Source organism: Trachypithecus francoisi, unplaced genomic scaffold (genome assembly GCF_009764315.1).
Source record: "Trachypithecus francoisi isolate TF-2019V2 unplaced genomic scaffold, Tfra_2.0 Lachesis_group3, whole genome shotgun sequence".
Classification (NCBI taxonomy): domain Eukaryota; kingdom Metazoa; phylum Chordata; class Mammalia; order Primates; family Cercopithecidae; genus Trachypithecus; species Trachypithecus francoisi.
In genome coordinates, this window is record NW_022681468.1 from 117,383,350 (window position 1) to 117,402,843 (window position 19,494).

Sequence of the window (19,494 nt, forward strand, 5' to 3'; positions counted from 1 at the left end):
TACTTATCTATTACTTGCTTTCCAACACTAAGGTTTAACATCAGGTCTTTTCAAGATCATTAGTTGTTTGTTATCCAGCCCAGTCTTTCCTGAACTAGCTATCTCTCTTCTGTGGTTCCATAATACTTAATAAATCTATTTATAATTTTACTTATCTTCACACACTAACTCTTTTTCTTTTGAGACAGTTTTGCTCTTGTCACCCAGGCTGGAGTACAGTGGCACGATCTTGGCTTACTGCAATCCTGCTTCCTGTGTTCAAGTGATTCTCCTGCCTCAGCCTCCTGAGTAGCTGGGATTACAGGCACCTGCTACCATGCCTGGCTAATTTTTATATTTTTGGTAGAGATGGGGTTTCACCATATGGGCCAGGCTGGTCTTGAACTCCTGACCTTAGGTGATCCACCTGCCTCAGCCTCCCAAAATGCTGGGATTACAGGTGTGAGCAGTGGCTCTGGGCCTAACACTACTAGTCTTAAGCAGAAGGCCTTGATTTTGTTTTCTTGGTACCTAACACGTAAATGACAAATTTATGAATGTAAGGCTGGAAAGTAGAAATTAGAATCAGTTCAAGTAAGTTCTTGAGTATGAGACTCAAAGAATGTTTGCACTTTAGTTTGCTATATACTAATTAGCCACTAAAGGTTTTTGAGGATAATAAAACAGATTATATATACTATAGAATATTTTAAAAGGGGAAATATAAATATGGGGAAAACTGGCCAAGAAACTGTTGAAGTAGTCTAATTGGTTAGTGATACAGTTTTGAGCTGAGGTGATGACACTTACAAAGGAAAAAATAGAGACGATGAACTGATTGACTTGGCAACTGGTTGGATGCAGGTTAAAGAAGAAAATGGAATATACAGTTAGGGAAGGACAATGGTGCAGGAGAAGGAAAGACAGATTTGTGAAACAATTTTCAGTCTCAAAGATAATTCCTGCCATTTTTCTTTTCAGTGAATTACTTCAAATAGTCTTAAGGGTAAGCTGTTCTGTTGCAGTCACATAGGATATAAAGTAACCTATAGGTTAATAAAGTATGATATTGGCCAGACGCAGTGGCTCACACCTGTAATCCCAGCACTTTGGGAGGCCAAGGCGGGCAGATTGCTTGAGGACAGGAGTTTGAGACCAGCCTGGCCAACATGATGAAACCCCGTGTGTACTAAAACTACAAATATCAGCTGGGCGTGGTGGCATGCACCTGTAGTCCCAGCTACTCGGGAGGCTGACGCATGAGAATCGCTGGAACCTGGGAAGTGGAGGTTGCAGTGAGTTGAGATCGCATTATTGCACTCCAGCCTGGGTGACAGAGAGAGACTCTGTCTTAAATAAATAAACAAACAAACAAACAAATAAATAAATAAATAAATAAAGTATGATATCCGATACACTCTTCAAGTCAATACAGAAGAGCTATAACAGCAGTCATGGGCTGATCTGTGTGTTCCTCTACCTTTAATTATGAAATCATTTTTCAGTTAAACTTCTATAAAGTTTATATAAACATCAAAGCATTCTTATGCTTAAGAACTTGCTGACTCTTATTCTTATCAAATCAGTAGATTTTCTAGTGGTATCTGGTAGGTGGTCAAGCTGTTTGCATATAAAATCCAACCCTTTCCCCCACACCCAAATCCTAGCTTTGCTCTTGAAGCAATTTTTTGACAGGAGAAGCTGTAGCCCTTTGCCATTGCCTTCATTCTTCACTCCATTATTTTCTTTTGGAGATTCTGGTGGAAAAGGATTGAAACTAATCTCACTTATTTATACTTAGTTAAACATAATTCCCTTTCTCCCAACTCTTCTAACTATGCTCATAAAACTTTAGAGAAATAAAAAGTAGCTCCTGGTAAAGAATTGGTTAAACATGTTTCAAGATGTTTAAATGCATTTGGAAACTAAAAATTATCTTTCATTTAGTATGATCCAGAGCTGTCATCTCGACAATTTGGGGTTGAACTGTCCCGTTTGACCAGCGAAGACCGAACTGTTCCTTTAGTGGTGGAAAAGCTCATAAACTACATTGAAATGCATGGACTGTATACAGAAGGTATTTATCGAAAGTCTGGTTCGACTAATAAAATCAAGGAGCTTCGACAGGGTCTAGATACAGGTAAGATAGTGCCCTCTAAATCATAATGAAATACTTTTATTTAAATAGGTCATTTCATGCTCTTCAAGTTTTCATTACATGTCGATCCTTTCCTTAGCAGCTGGAAGAATGCGTTCTTTTCTGTGGAGCTTTGTTATCATTTTTTGGCTTTCTAAAGAGTGTTTGGTTTCATTTGGTCAATTCAGCAGACATATATTGAGCATATAATTTGCACTTGAGACAGATCTCATTTAATTTTTGTAATAATTCAGTAAGATTGTGATATCTCTGATTGACAAAGAAGAAAACTAAGGTACAGGGAAATTAAATAATGAGCTGCTGATGATGATGCAAGGTACTATACTAATGTTTTTATAATATTCACAACAATCCTGTGAATTAGGGATATTATTATCCCCATTTACAGAAAAAGGAACTGAGGCTTACAGAGGATCTTGCCCAAAGACTCATCACCAATAAGTGACCAAATTGGAGTTAATCCCAGATCTTCTGAATTCATAATCTATTTCCTCTTTCTCTTTATGATTCTGACTCCAAGGGGTACTCTTTCCTGTGTATCATCTTGCCTGCCTACATTGATGACAGTTACTCAAACTGATAGTGAGTTGAGCATGTATCTTTGTAGAGCTGTAGTTTTAGTACTGGAATTCATGCTGGGGGTTGACTTTGGTTTCATTCTCAACTTCTACACTTTATCACTGTTGGGAAGGAATAGATCTTTTTGAACCAAACAGAGTACAAAGTGTGTCCTTGTGTGGCCAAGAACCTATGTACAGTGCTGTTTCTTATGAACAAATCAATGAGAAATGAATTGACTATGAAAATAATAACAACGACTGATAAGACTCTGTCTTACCAGTTCCGTCTACAAGAGACTTGGTCTACTTTAGTTTACAGGCAGTTACTGACTTTGTCTGTGATACCTTGAAATAGCACAAGTGAAAATCAATCATCCCGAATTTTCGCCGTCATCGAATCTGTATAACCTTAGGGAGTTTATAAGTGAAATGGGTAAACGTGTTTTCTTTACATTTTCTAAGCTCAATTATCACTGTCCTTTTATCTCTAAGAATTACTTAAAATCAGCCTTACTTTCAGAAAACGTCCTGTATGCTTTTTTTCGTTTGTCATGTAAAACATTGCTACTCAAAGTGTGGTCTGAGGACAAAGCCATAGCAAGAGAAATACAGAAATTGAGAGCAAGCATGTGGAGACATTTATAGCAGTTTAACAATACTTCAGCATCAAAATATTTTATTCATTTGTTTGTTTATTTATTTATTTATTTAGAGACAGTTGCTCTGTTGCCCAGGCTGTAGTACAATGGTGCAACCTTGGCTCACTGCAACCTCTGTCTCCCGAGTTCAGGCAATTCTGCCTCAGCCTCCCAAGTAGCTGGGATTACAGGCGTGTGCCACCACATCCAGCTAATTATTATATTTTTAGTAGAGACAGCTCTCACCATGTTGGCCAGGCTGCTTTCTGTCTCCTGACCTCAAGTGATCTGCCCATCTCAGCCTCCCAAAGTGCTGGGATTACAGGCGTGAGCCACCGCGCCTGGCCATGATCTTTTATTTTACACACTTCACTCCACAACAGATTTAGAAAACAAATCAACAAGACATATTCTTTCACCACAGTTAGAAGCACAGTTCCAGGGCCGGGCGCGGTGGCTCAAGCCTGTAATCCCAGCACTTTGGGAGGCCGAGATGGGCGGATCACGAGGTCAGGAGATCGAGACCATCCTGGCTGACACGGTGAAACCCCGTCTCTACTAAAAATACAAAAATGAGCCGGGCGAGGTGGCGGGCGCCTGTAGTCCCAGCTACTCAGGAGGCTGAGGCAGGAGAATGGCATAAACCCGGGAGGCGGAGCTTGCAGTGAGCTGAGATCTGGCCACTGCACTCCAGTCCGGGCAACAGAGCGAGACTCCGCCTCAAAAAAAAAAAAAAAAAAAAAAAAAAAAAAAGAAGCACAGTTCCAAAGCATGGAATTACATTGTGGAAAATAGGTTAGTCAGTTTGATTAGGAAACATGAAGCCGGCCGGGCATGGTGGCTCACGCCTGGAATCCCTCCACTTTGGGAGGCCGAGGCAGGTGGATCAACTGAGGTTGGGAGTTTGAGACCAGCCTGACCAACATTGAGAAACCCCATCTCTACTAAAAATACAAAATTAGCCAGGCGTGGCGGCACATGCCTGTAATCCCAACTACTCGGGAGGCTGAGGCAGGAGAATCACTTGAAATCGGGAGGCAGAGGTGGGGAGCCAAGATCACAACATTGCACTCCAGCCTGGACAAGAGCGAAACTCCATCTCAAAAAAAAAAGAAACATGAAGCCTTCCTTTAATGATGATAGTTTCTAAAGTGAATTATTTGATTCTCTTTGCGTGTTTTGGCTTCGTTAATCTAACTCTTGTCTCTAAATAGATGCTGAGAATGTAAATCTAGATGACTATAACATACACGTCATTGCAAGTGTATTCAAACAATGGCTTCGAGATTTGCCGAATCCTCTCATGACCTTTGAACTCTATGAGGAATTTCTTCGAGCTATGGGTAAGCATAGGCTTCCTGGGTTAGAGAGAAGGCCTGTAGTTGGGGAAGAAATGCCATCTTCAAGCCGTCTTCTAGTGGTTTAATTATTATAGATCTAAAGGTAAACTTTTGACAGTGAATACAAAACTGCCAGTATACTGTCACCTATTCAAATGTTGAGTTTTTAGAGACTCATCAAAATGTTAGTGTCCTAAAAATGTTCTGAGTGAGCCACTTGGTTGCTTCTTACAAAGAAATTGAAAGACTGGGGTTATAAAACAGATTAAAATATTAAAAATAAGAGTTTTAAGATTAGGCTTATGTTCATTTAAATTGGAAATCTAGGCAAGAACTATGTGTAAAGCTGGCTGTTTTATGCCAAGCCTAACAGGTTTCAGAGTGTAGTTTCTCAGTGCTATAGGTGCATAGGATATTGATAAAGGCCTTTCTAGAAGTATTTAGGCCCTGAGGATTCATAAATTATGTTGAATTTAATGTGAAATCAATCTGCTACACAATGACTGAAAAACTAGAACATCTCTATCCCCTTGCTGTTATTAAGGATTACTGTGATACAGGTTCAAACTAAGGAGACTATTTATGAATACAGAACTCAAGCTAAAGGAGTTAAATAGGTACTTTGAGTTGCTCTTCTCCAGCCTTACAGGTACAACTACTCCTGAAACTCTATAGCCAGCCTCCTTTGCTTCATAGTGTCTGGGAGGAAGATACACTGTATAAGAGGGGATATTTAGTCTTAGTTTCTGCTCTTAATGTTTTTAGGCCTTCAGGAGAGGAAGGAGACAATCCGTGGTGTATACTCTGTGATTGATCAACTCTCTCGAACTCATCTCAATACACTGGAACGCCTCATCTTTCATCTAGTTAGGTAACTTTAAGAAGCAAGGAAACGATTTTTAATAGTTTCTCTTGGATTATTTTACATAGATAAGGAATTTCTCCTTTAAAAAACTGACAGGTATTTATATTTTTTCTTCTATTTATAAAGTCAGTGTCTCAAACAGGTGGTTAGGATACCTTGGAGCAGAAATCTTCAGCTGAGCTGGAATGCATGGCAGTTGCTTTTCTGCCCTTGTTTGAACCATGTAGCAGCTTCAGCCTCATGGTGGCACTGTGTAGTTTAGCCTGTTTTCTAACAGCTGAACTAGAAAGGATATATAATCTACTGAAATGACCTAATTCATATGAGGGGTTCAGATCGTTCTCAGAAATTAACTGACCAAAGAGGCGTCAGGAGTAGTGTGTCTTCCCCTGTGTGTAAATATCAGCAGTAGTTGAGAAGAAAACCATCTTTATTTGTGGTTAAAGCTTCTACTCTGCATTCTTTTTTGTTGTTGTTGTTGTTGAGACACAGTTTCACTCTATCACCCAGGCTGGAGTGCAGTCTCAGCTCACTGCAACCTCCGCCTCCCCAGTTCAAGTGATTCTCCTGCCTCAGCCCCCTACATAGCTGGGATTACAGGTGTGCACCACCACACCTGGCTAATTTTTGTATTGTTAATGGAGACAAGGTTTTGCCATGTTGGCTAAGCTTGTCTCAAACTCCTGACCTCAAGTAATCTGCCCACATCGGCCTCCCAAAGTGCTGGATTACAAGTGTGAGCCACCGTGCCTGGCTGATTCCGCATTCTTTGGACTTGTTCATCTAGTGATCTTGGCCTTGAGCAGGTAGGTCCCAGATTTCCCTTGGGAAGCTATCGGCTGACCTAGACTGCTTCAAGGAAAGAACAAGTGAAAATACATTTTCCAGAGACAAAGGGACAAAGGAACAACTTGGGAAAAGGCTGCAGACACTTAAACTTACTAGAAGTACTTATATCCTTCTAGTACTATGCAGTTCATGTCATGCTATCTTCTTTTGCTCATCTCTTCTACCTATGGTGGCCCTATGGTGCTCCCTTTTTATCCCTTAGTCACTTGTTTTTTGTTTTGTTTTATTTCTTAGGATTGCTCTACAGGAAGACACTAATCGAATGTCTGCTAATGCTTTGGCCATTGTGTTTGCGCCCTGCATTCTCCGCTGCCCTGACACCACTGACCCACTACAAAGCGTACAGGACATCAGTAAGACTACCACGTAAGGCCAGTTACCATAACCTCTACAAGACCGCAGGGACTTCTGACTACGTAGTCACTGTATCCAGATATCAGACATAGTGAATGGGTTCATAAATTCAGATGTTTTTAAGAAGATTGTTGGACACTGCTGGATTTTCTTATGCTGAGGATGCGAACTCCTGGATTCAACTGAGCATCATTTGTCTTAAAGCATCTTATTTTTTAAATCTGGCTTTTCTTTAGGACTGCTTATAGTTTCTAAATAGATTTTAAATTTCCATTTTACCAAATTATGAACACTTAGTATCTTCCTGTAATCTAGCCTAACTGTGGTCTTATGGCTCTGAATCCTTTGGTCTTAATACTTCAGTATTCCTGTATTTCACCTTGGTCTTTTTTCTTGGGGCTCTACTTTTCTTCTAATGTGGTTTTCTTTTGCTCTCTTTAATCTTGACTGCAAAAGGAACTTTAAAAAAACATGTCACTGTTTGGATCCCATCCCCATAGAGTCTGATTTAATTGGTCTAGGGTATAGCCTGGGCATTGGGATTTGTGACTGCTCTTTATTTTTTATTATTTTTTATTATTTTTTATTTTTTTATTTTTTTTGAGATGGAGTTTTGCTCTTGTCACCTAAGCTGGAGTGCAGTGGCACGATCTTGGCTCACTGCAACCTTGCAACCTCCACCTCCCAGGTTCAAGTGATTCTCCTGCCTCAGCCTCCCAAGTAGCTGGGATTATAGGCATGCACTACCACACCTGGCTAATTTAGTATTTTTAGTAGAGACAGGATTTCACCATGTTGGCCAGGTTGGTCTCAAACTCCTGACCTGGGGTGATCCACCTGCCTCTGCCCCGCAAAGCGCTGGGATTACAGGCGTGAATCACTGTGCCCGGCGGTAACTGCTCTTTAGATGACTTCTAAAGTGCAGCCAAAGTTGTGAACCACCATTCTAAACCTTGTCTCTGAGTTTATCAAGCAAGGGATGTTAATTTTTTCCTTCATCTTTCAACTGTCTACAACAAAAACAGTCTGTGAGTGCTATACTTTATTTACTTACATTCTTAACAGTTTTTTCTCTTTCCTCCTGTTTCAGTTGTGTGGAGCTAATCGTTGTGGAACAAATGAATAAATACAAGGCTCGTCTCAAAGATATCAGTAGCTTGGAATTTGCTGAGAATAAGGCAAAGACCAGGTTGTCACTGATTCGTAGATCAATGGTAAGATGCAAGACATGAAATAATGGAAAAATGGGAGTTGTCTTGGGAATTTAATTGTGCATTTGTGGTATATACAAGGATTATTATCAGAATCTTTATAAAAAAACAAGTAAAAAGTCACCAAATCTCAGGGTGCTATGGCTTCCTTATGTTTAATCTGCTAGCTGTCTTTAGTTACATTATAGAATCTACGTGATTAAGTGTGTAGCATTTTTCAAATCAAGTATTTAGATTAAATGCTGGTGTCTTAATAATCTGCCCTGCTTTCTTTTCATGTCCTTTCAATGAAAACGTAGTCCTTTTCTAACTTTTTCCCCTACTTCCGTCCACTGTCTGTTCCCAGCTTTAATCGTGTCACTTTTGGTAGTCCTGCCAAGACTCCTGGGATGTAGAGAACATAATCATTTGTAACTGAATTTAAATGGAATCATTTGATTCTTAAGTAAATGGAATTCCATCTATGAGTCTCTTGTAATCAAAAAGTATTTCTTTGAGTTTAGGGTTAGGTTTTGAGACAGTCCTTGTAAAACTGATAATTTATTTCCTTGGTTTGCCCACTTTTTAATATCTTCCGTTGCAACCAGTAACATATAACTCCAGTTCTCAATGATCACTAATCAATAGCATCAGCCCTATTGATTAGTGCTTATTGAGAACTGGAGTTATCCATATATGTTACTCTGAAGTCAGTTTTCAGGATAACTGGAAAACTGCTGCATTAAGGTTTAGTTATTGCCCATTTGCTACCTCTTCCTCTCAGTTGTGAAATAAAATTGTGACAGTGAGCACGCATTTCAGATTCCCAATAAATCTCTAAAGAGAAGGAGGCTTCATCATGCCCTCATTCTTTCAGGGGTCCAGCAGTACTTCCTTCCATATCTTCACAGTTTGCATTTAGATTAGCACTAAAATAATTCTTTTTCTTCCTTTACTATGTAATCTGCCTGGCACTGAGAAAGTGCTTAACAAAGGTCTGTTGATTAAGGTAGCGAAGGGTCTTCTGTAAAAACAAACATAAGCATGGGCTTTTTGCAGGCAGTAAAGACATTAAATAAAACTCATCATAGGATACTATCTAAATCTTTTCCCCAGAAATTAGAAACAGAAATCCCACTTAAAAGTTAAACATTTCTGTAGTATGAATTTTCAGGAACTCAGTTCTGAGAAGCCCAATTTAGTGGTGGCTATCCAGGCAGGAAGGGAAGAGCCTTTTGCTATAAACCTACTTTTCAAAGCAGATAGATAAGCTGTGCTTTTTTCCTGTGTTGCAGAAGATGGATATTCAGTCCATTGCAAGATTAAACCTTCTCTTTTAATGGGGCAATGACATGTACATTCTAACCTTCTGCTTTCCTTTTCATGTCCTTCCTAATCCAGAAACCTGTACTAATTGCAGTTAGATTCATGAACATTACCCGCAATTCAGTCTCGGTATGTATTAATAATGCAATGTGTTACAGCCACTCTACATTATTGTCTTTCATTCATCCAGGAATTGTTCCGCTCTGTCTATCATTCATGCCTGTCCACCTTCCATGTTTGGCCCCAAGTCAGGTTCTACTTTTTGATGAGCTTTCACTTACTTTTCTCTTAATCTCTTTTTTTAGATCCTTCATTTTCCTTCCTCGTATTGTGTAGTTGAACAGCATCCATTTAAAATATATTGGTTTCTCCTCTTTGTCAGATGAGCCTCCTTTTGGGTTTCTTCTTTGGTTGAATCATTAAAAGGTGAAAGTTAAAAGCATTGAGATATCAAATTAATTTCTGCTCTTTCAGCTGTGTTCCCAGCAATCTTCTCCACTTTATTATTTGAAATACTTATTATTACTTTCAGCATCTCCTATCATTAGTAATGCTTATTTGTCCATTCATATCTGTCTAACACTGATGGTGTCCTCCCCGATGTAGAAATATGGTTCTTATCCACTTAGCATTTATCAAACAGAGCTACAAATAGGAGTGAACTAATCCAAATTGGTGGACTAGTTCTAGACTTAAATATTATGGTATGCTAGAACTCATACCAGGATCTCATTGCTGGTATCCCTCTTCAGTTCCATTGATTATACAAAAAAGGAATGGGATGGAAGGCTGAGAACACCAATCTGTATGGAAAACTGTCCACCTGTGTGTAACCTTTTTATTGAGGAGGCTTAACTTGTTGAGATATTAATACAAATCAGTTTTTCTTTTTGTCTATAACTGCCTCTCAACTCCAGCCTGTCCAACTTCCCTTTCCCACTGGATGTCAATTATCTTAACAGCATCTTGAAACCAATTCTATAATTTTAAAAAATTCATTTCATTCTAGTATTTAAGAGTCAGTTGTCTTCATATTAAAACTTCAGTCAGTTTTAAATCCAGTGCTCGTCTCACTTCCTCCCAGGGCAGACTAGACCTTTATCTGGAACTTAAAACTTTGGGGGTAGGTGGGTAATTTCTGTTTGTCAGACACTTCTGCCCTTCGTCTTTCTTGACCCTTTCTCCCCTGATGTTGAGACTAGGAGGAGTGATAGGGGAGGCAGAATTCTGTATGATATCCCGGTGTTGAGATGGCAGTCCACTTTCTTTGTTGTTCAACACTGCTGTTCTGGCTCATTGTCAGTAGGCTAAGTAAAGATAAGGAGTAGCTCCAGTTTACCCCTGTTGACGATGAACTCAGTTCTATCCCATTTCTGTAGGCACTGATAGTCCCTTGCAAGATTTGGTTACATCTTCTGGCTAAACCCTGGGTGTTGGCATTCACACCATATGGGAAGCTGTCAAACTCACAGGGCAGTTACAAGTTTTCCAAAATTCTGATATTTGTTTGAAAGCTCGAAATTTACTCTCTGACAACAAATATCGCCATTTGTTTCACTTGCAGTAACAGATTCCCTTCATACAATTTCAAAGAAAATGTGTACCACTTACTCAAGAAGAATAATCAAACTTTGTCAATTATTATAAATACTGTTTCATTAATAAAGCAGCTAATTTTGCTTGCATTTCAAAGAATTGCACAAATACTCTTTGTTGAGGTAACCATCAGTATGTGACAGAGTTGCTGCATGTGTGATTTCCAGTTAATCATACAGAAAATTGAAAATAGTTAATTTATCAGTTAAGAAGTAATAAAATTAATTTATACGTCTTGGTCAATGACATGAAATGAAACTGATTTTTTAAAAACTAAATGTGTGGTAGCAAAAGAACATGAAGACTGCTAGAACCACTTGGTATCAATACCTTGATTCATATAAAGGTGACAGCAGTTGAACCCACAATTGCTTTTATGTAATTAGCACAGATGTCAACAAGTTAAAATGGCAAATAGCCTCTTAGTATAATTATGAAAATAATTTTGACATTGTAGACCCTTTGAAATGGTTTTGAGGGCATCATTACACCCCAGCATCTTGGCTGGGGTTCTGTGGGCTACACTCTGAGAACCACTGCACTGTATTACATATAATACTACCAGTGCACTGCACTTCACAGAAATATTTGTTGAGAATAATTCCTTTTCATATGCAAGATATAAACACATACAAACAGATACTAGCTGTGTTTAAAGTGCTTACTAACCCTGATTATCTGGTGAACCATAACTACAGGCACTGGGATATGATTTTTGAACAAGCTTGGATACCTAATTATAATACCACACAAAACAACCAGTCTTTTCCAAAAAAGCCTTGGATAAAGGATCTCTCCTTACCAGGAAAGCAAATTCCTCAGGAAGTAGTCTGATAATTCATTTCCTTCCTATTTTTGTGACTTAACAAGACACTCAACAGGGATCGTCCATCTTGCCCTGAAGTGCTATTTTTAAGTAAAATTTCATTAGGATTCTGAGATTTGTGTTTTAGCTAGCTATATATTGTTCTGTCTAGATGATGCACAGTTCCTCCTCCTCACACATTTAACCCATAGAGAAACCCTAATAACATGTACTTTCTTTGGGTCTTCATAAAGTATCGTGACTTTCTGCATGAGGGTAATATATGTCTTTTTCTAAACAGTCATCAGGTTTATTAAAGGCAATGCAATTCATTCTTTCATTATCACCATGAGTCTCTTTTACTGTTTAGACTTACTTCGATTTATAATATTTAATTTCTTTGTGCCCATCAATCATGCCTTGCCATTCCTTCTTGCATTCTTTTGCTATCATGAACCTTATAGAATTTTCAGAAGAAATCAAAACTCTCCTCATAGGCCTTATTCATTCTAACACTATGGCATATCTTCTATTTGTCTCCATGGTTATCTTCTTAAGTCTTAGGAGAAAATGAAAAAGTGAGTTTCAACTGATTCCCTCAAATAGGGATCCTCTTTCCCTCAAATAGGTATCACTGAGATCCCCCACATTAGAGCATTTGACTCTCAATATTTTTGTTACAGTCTAAGAAGCCCATAATGGACCGGTCTCACAGAATTCTAACCCAAATTAAATAATTAAGACTGTCTGTTTCAGAATATCATTCTTAGAAAAAATAGACAATAGAATTATATACAGACTTCCTTAGACAGAGCATGGCAAATCTATATGATTAGGTGGTTGAATTTGTGGGTATTAGAAAGCATGTCCCAAAAGGAAGGAGGGAGAGATGGATCAGATGGTACTGTGTGCCAAATATGGTGAGAATACCAAGGAAGAAGTACTTAATTCTGCCTGGTGGCACAGGGTAAGGCTGTAGAAGTGACATGTGAGCTAGCTCTTTTTTTTTTTTTTTTTTTTTTTTTTTTGAGGCAGAGTCTCGCTCTGTCGCCCAGACTGGAGTGCAGTGGCGCAATCTCGGCTCACTGCAAGCTCCGCCTCCCGGGTTCACGCCATTCTCCTGCCTCAGCCTCCCGAGTAGCTGGGACTACAGGCGCCCGCCACCTCGCCCGGCTAGTTTTTTGTATTTTTAGTAGAGACGGGGTTTCACCATGTTAGCCAGGATGGTCTCGATCTCCTGACCTCGTGATCCGCCCGTCTCGGCCTCCCAAGTGCTGGGATTACAGGCTTGAGCCACCGCGCCCGGCCGTGAGCTAGCTCTTAAGGGATGAGTTTAAATTAATCAGATGGAGAAAGACCTACCAGTTGGTATAAGTCAACAAGGTTTAATTCTGTAAAAGGCTATATAGCTTGCATATAAACTTGTATATATAATTGTGCAGAAGGGAAACTTTAAATTAAAACCAAAATAGGCTTTGTTTTGAAGCAAACTCTAAAACATTAGTACTATGGGGCCTTGAAGAGTGAGCCAGGACTCACAAGGTCTCAGAGTTTAGTACTTAATGTAAATTTTGGTGCTGTATATCCTATATTTATGATAAGGAATGGGAACTAATGTTAGCTACTATTTTTTAGCCATAAAAACAATTTCCTCCTGGGTCTTCTTCAAAGTTCTCAGTAAGAATAGCTGAAAAGGAGCCGGGAGTGGTAGCTCCCAGAACTTAAAGAGACTGAGGCGAGTGGATCACTTGAGTTCAAGACCAGCCTGGGCAACATGGTGAAACCCCATCTCTACCAAAAATACAAAAAAAAATTAGCCAGATGTAGTGGTGCATGCCTATGGTCCCAGATACTTGGAAGGCTGAGGTGAGAGGATCGCTTGAGCGCGAGAAGCAGAGGTTGCAGTGAGCCAACATAGCACCACTGCACGCCAGCCTGAGTGACAGAGCGAGACCCTGTCTTAAAAAACAAAAACAGACGAAATAGCTGAAAAGAATCCTAAGACTATTTTATTTTATTTTTTATTTTTTATTTTTTATTTTATTTCAGAGTCTTGCTGTTGTCAGCCTGGGCTGGAGTGCAATGGCACGATCTCGGCTCACTGCAACCTTTGCCTCTCCAGTTCTAGCAGCTGTCCTGCCTCAGCTTCCCAAATAGCTGAGATTATAGGCGCCCCCCCCCACCACGCCCACCTAATTTTTGTATTTTTAGTAGAGACGGCGTTTCACCATGTTGACCAGGCTGGTCTCAAACTCCTGACTTCAGGTGATCACCCACCTTGGCCTCCCAAAGTGCTGGGATTACAGGCATGAGCCACCACGCCCTGCCAAACAGACTTATTTAAAAAGAAGAAGAGATAGCAGAGTTGTCTAAGAACTTCCTCTCTTTTAAAAACACCAGAAATAAATAGTTTCACAAAGAAAAGGTACCAACTCTTTAAATACATAATTACAATATAATTTAAGCTGTCTCAGAGCAGAGAGGGGAAAAGGTCTTTTTTTAACTAAAAGAGTCTAACACTGATCCTTACCCCCCACCACACACACACACGCATACACAAAGAAAAAACTAATAAAAATTGCTTATAGAAATATTAAAAGCAGCAGAGCACAGCATAGACTCTGGACTAGACTTGTGAGTGTAAATCCTTGCTCTAGTTTACTAGTAGTTGTGACATGGGCAAATTATTTAATCTCCATGCCTCAGTGTTCTTATCTGTAAATTGGTTAATAGTACCAAACTTAGGATTAAATGAGTTGATTTTTTGTTTGTTTTTTAATTGAGACAGAGTCTCACTCTGTCACCCATGCTGGAGGGCAGTGGCACAATCTTGGCTCACTGCAACCTCTGCCTCCTGGGTTCAAGCGATTCTCATGCCTCAGCCTCCAAAGTAGCTGGGACTACAGGTATGCACTACCACACCTGGCTAATTTTTGTATTTATTTTTAGTAGAGTCGGGGTTTCGCCATGTTGGCCAGGCTGGTCTCGAACTCCTGACCTCAGGTGATCTGCCCTCCTCGGCCTCCCAAAGTGGTGGGATTACAGGCGTGAACCACCATGTCCAGTCTAAATTAATATTTTAAAACCATTAAGAACTATGCTTGTTATGGAACTCTCTCCATAGAGAGAAAGAGAATTCTTATACACACACCCCCATACACACAGAGATAGCACCTGATATATACATGTAGGACTGCCTCATCTATGAATATTAATTCAAAAATCCTAGGTTAAAATATCACCGGCACTTTGGGAGACCAAGGCGTGTGGATCCTTGAGCCCAAGAGTTTGAGACCAGCCTGGGCAACATGGTGAAACCCTGTCTCTACAAAAAAAACAAAAAACAAAAAATTAGGCCTGGTGGCGAGCACCTGTAGTCCCAGCTACTAGGGAGGCTGAGATGAGAGAATCACCTGAGCCTAGGAAGTCAAGGCTGCAGTGAGCCATGATAACACCACTGCACTCCAGCCTGGGTGACAAAGGGAGACCCTCAAAAAAAAAAAAAAAAAGAATTAAAAAATAAAAATGAATCAGGAAGCAGAATTCAGTAGCCTATAAATATAAAAATATAAACCTTGACCAAGGAGGATTTAACCTAGGAATGCAAGGATAACTCTATATTAGGATAGCTATTAATGTCATTCACCATGTTTGTTGATCTGTGGAGAAAAATTGTATTATCCTCATAGATATTTTAAAGGCATTTGATATATCAGCATTCTTTTTAAAAACATTCTTATTAAAACAGGGATATCTTATATTCTTAGCATGATAAAAACATATCTGAACCCAAAATCCAACATCTTGCTTAATGGAAGAACACTGGAAGCATTCTGATTAAAATCAGAAAAGACAAGGATATCCATTATCCCAACTATTATTTGACATTGATCTGAAGGTACTAGCTAAAGCTATTAAGAAAAAAGAATTGGAGATATAAAATTTTAAAGAAGTAAAATTATTACTATTTCCATTATGATTATATACATGTGAAACTTAGGAAAATCAACTAAAGAACTTAAAGATGATAAGAGAATTCAGTAGGATGTCTGAGTACAATTAATAAATTTTACTTGTACAAACAACCACTTGGATGATATGATGGAAGAAAAATGCCCGTTTGTATATTGTACACACACATGCACTTTAAACATCAACATCAAATATCAAAGAATACACTTAATAAGAAATGTAGAAGATTTGTACAAAGAAAGCCTTAAGGCCGGGCCCTGTGGCTCACACCTGTAGTCCCAGCACTTTGGGAGGCTGAGGCGGGCGGATCACAAGGTCAGGAGATTGAGACCATCCTGGCTAACATGGTGAAACCCCATCTCTACTAAAAAATACAAAAACAATCAGTCGAGCGTGGTGGCGGGCGCCTGTAGTCCCAGCTACTCGGGAGGCTGAGGCAGGACAATGGTGTGAACCTGGGAGGCGGAGCTCGCAGTGAGCCAAGATTGCACCATTGCGCTCCAGCCTGGGCGACAGAGCAAGACTCCGTCTCAAAAAAAAAAAAAAAGCCTTAAAACCTTAAATATTACAAAAGAAGACCTAAACAAATACATTTGGAAAGAAAGGCTAAATTTTGTAATGGTGTCAGTTCTTCTAAATTAGTCTATTCATATATTGTTTCAATACCCACTAGGAGGGAAAGAGGGTATTTTCTTAGGCTCAACTTTCAGACTCATATGACTACCATGGGCTTCACTTGGCATCAGAATCACTTAGGATATGGGACTGGAAGTACAGCATGCTTGCAGAGAGCACAAGATCATCCTCGTGTGGGAGCCCTTGCAGCAGTCCACACAACACAACCATCAATGAGTTATCTTTGGCCTCTAAGTCACAACTCAGGTGCAAGGAAAAAGGACTTCACATCCAATGGATGCAGAACTATTCTGCCTGGGAAGTTTTATGCCTATACAGGAATTAACCTCTTGTAAAATTCCATAGACATTGTTTCCAGCGTCCCTGCAAGGGGTATGTCCAGTTACAACTGACTCCACTTTCAGCAAATTCCAAATATATGGCTTTCTGTGGGATATTTACAATTTATCTTTACTTCTTCTCCAGATGCAGTTTATCAATCAGATTAATTTTTACCAGAGGTGATGTTGCCTAATAACATCATTTGCAGCCTGCCTTTATCAAGTTTCTAGGGGTCCTGAGCTAGAACATTGACCAAAGATCAGTTCTTACACAGACAAGGAAAGAGTTTTATAACTCTTTACTTACAAATGTGGTCTCAACAAAAATAGCAAAAGAATACTTTGGGGATCTTTACAAGTTGATGCTAAAATGTATAAGAAAATAAAGAAGCAGAATAATTGGGAAAATTCTAAAAGAGAAATATAAAGGATTATAATGTGAGTGGCATTTCAAAGGTCTGGTATTCACTAAATGATGTGGGGAAAATGAATATCCATGTAGGGAAGAAAAGAAACGAAACAAACAAAAAAGCTGAGTCAGGCCAGGCACAGTAGTTCATGCCTATAATCCCAGCACTTTGGAAGGCCAAAGCAGGAGGATTGCTTGAAGCCAGGAGTTTCAGATCAGCCTTGGCAATAATGCGAAATCTCATCTCTACAAAAAATTTAAAAAGTTAGCTGGGCCTGGTGGCACATGCCTGTAGTCCCACATATTGGGGATACTGAGGTAGAAGGATCCCTTGAGCCCAGGAGTTCAAGGCTGCAGTGAGCTGTGATTGTGCCACTGCATTCTAGCCTGAGCAAGAGTGAGACCCTGTATCTTTAAAAAAAAAAAAAAAAAAAATTCACATCAAAGACTAAAACATAAAAGTAGCTCTGGCACTATCTTGGCAGAGGTCCTCACTGCCCTGCGTCCTGTAGACACTCAAGTACCCTACCTCTCTACCTTAATACTACCAAAATATCCAAGTCGTTTAACTCAGCTCAAAGGGCAATTGGGAAAGAGCCCAAGGGGAAATCAGAAAAGTTATCACCTAAACCTTTTCATGCAAAAGTTGAAACCAAGCCATAAAAGGTGGCTGAAGAGGATACATCTTTAGGGTGAAAAAAGTACAAATAAAAAGGGAAAATGGGAGCAAATGGAAAGAGATTAACCAGACAACATTTATCTTCATAAAACAGAAACTGAAAACAAGCAAGAAAGAAGCTAAGTGTGATTAAAGAACTCTTATCAAGTCAGGGGTCCCAGTATCTCATTGTACAATTCAGAAGAATTTTTAAATTATTTTATAAGTGTACCTTTTTAGAGCTCTGAAAACACAGCTTTTAAGAAGAGAACTCCATTTCCTCCCATTTGAAAGGAATGAATTAAGTGCTAGTTTATTTTTCTGTACAAACTGAGAATAATTAGCTCTCTATAAGCCTAATAATGTCTTAAACTGCTTCCTGATCTTGGCTGTCTGTCAAAAGTATATTATCTGTGATGTCTTTGGTAGTGGTAGTCCAGTCCAGATTTTTCTGATAATCCTATTAATGTGCTATAAAGGATTGGAAATCTGGGTATTGTGTATAATATTAAATTGTATGTAGTACGACTTGAGACCTCCTACTTATTAACAGTTGAAGATAATTGTATTTTGATATTCTCATTTTAGGAACAGTTTGCCTGCAAAGTTTAAGCCAGGAAGTCACTGGAATAGTTTCTGAGAAAAAGGATGACAATATGGCTTTATATTTTTTCCAGTACTTTCGTTAAGAGTTGGGTACAAATTATTCATGTAGTCTGTGATCAGTCAAAACCAATACAATCCCTATTATGATAGAAAAATATAATCTTGGACAGGGCTTTGCTATTATATAAGACTATTAAAGAAAAAAGTTGAAAGGTTCAGCAACAAAAACCAAGTATTATTGTGTGACAAAAATGACCATAAAGAAAGTAAAAGGGAAGTGATGTACCATAAGAAAATATTTTCAATTCCCATTTCAAAGTCTAATTTTCCTTAATAAAGAGAAGCTCCTTATAAGTAAATAGAAAGATTAGCTACCCAGTGAAAAATGAACAAAGGATACTATAAACCACTTCTCAGTGTTATCTACAAATACTTTTCAGGGAGGTCTACAATTATTTTTATGATACTGTCAAGAAAATATTTGCCTTTTTCACTCTGTGACACTGACACTGATGGGAGAAAAAAATTATGGAAAAAAAGCACTACAAGAGAATATACAGTGAGCAGGGATCCAAAGGAAAAAATTCCAGTTTGAAAAAAGTAAATTCATGCTTATTATAGGAAAGTGGGGAAGTGAAGGATATTATTCCAGTCAGGAAACTACTGTTAATAATTTAGTGTATTTGTAAATTTTGTATTACTCATTTTTAAAACCAATGGTATACAACCTTATGTACTGTTTTTAACACAGTATTAGTATTTTCCCATGTTTCTAAAAGCTCCATGTAATCAACTTTTTAAAAATTACTTTAATCTTTGTAAGATAATTCTAGGCTGTAGGAGTCTCCGTTTTTCTTTGTTTTGTTTAATGCTTCTTAAAATAGATCAGATCTGTTGAGCTTGTTTGATTTTCTTCAGCTATATTGATTTGCAGCTAACTCATGGTGAAATACTCCGGTGGCCAGCTAATGGTATGAACATTGAAAAAAGGCAGCTCTTTTATTGAATACTGGAATGTGGACACTAGGAATAAACTCAGATTTTCAAGCTTCTTGAGGCTTTTAAATCATATTATTTATTCATTTGGCTATAAATAGTCAACGTCAAATGGAACTGGATGATGTCCTGGAATTTATAGCATAAAGAATACTTTGTCATTTTTTGTTCAATTTGCAGACTGATCTTCTGTTTTGAGCTTGTTTTTCTTAACATGTTTTGTCCTTGTTGACTTTA

The 19,494-nt window shown here is 38.7% G+C and overlaps 1 protein-coding gene across 14 annotated transcripts in view; it reads left to right on the forward strand.

Moving 5' to 3' along the window:
* MYO9A (myosin IXA) overlaps positions 1 to 19,494 on the forward strand; it is a 321,205-nt gene that overhangs the window by 286,519 nt on the left and 15,192 nt on the right. For 11 of the 14 annotated variants that reach the window (XM_033189506.1, XM_033189505.1, XM_033189513.1 and 8 more), the window contains 6 exons: positions 1,927 to 2,119; positions 4,550 to 4,678; positions 5,441 to 5,546; positions 6,624 to 6,755; positions 7,834 to 7,957; positions 9,335 to 9,388. In XM_033189506.1, the coding sequence (XP_033045397.1) occupies positions 1,927 to 2,119; positions 4,550 to 4,678; positions 5,441 to 5,546; positions 6,624 to 6,755; positions 7,834 to 7,957; positions 9,335 to 9,388 (738 nt within the window). The remainder of the gene's footprint in view (positions 1 to 1,926; positions 2,120 to 4,549; positions 4,679 to 5,440; positions 5,547 to 6,623; positions 6,756 to 7,833; positions 7,958 to 9,334; positions 9,389 to 19,494) is intronic. The other 3 variants (XM_033189509.1, XM_033189511.1, XM_033189517.1) reach the window with 1 other exon arrangement.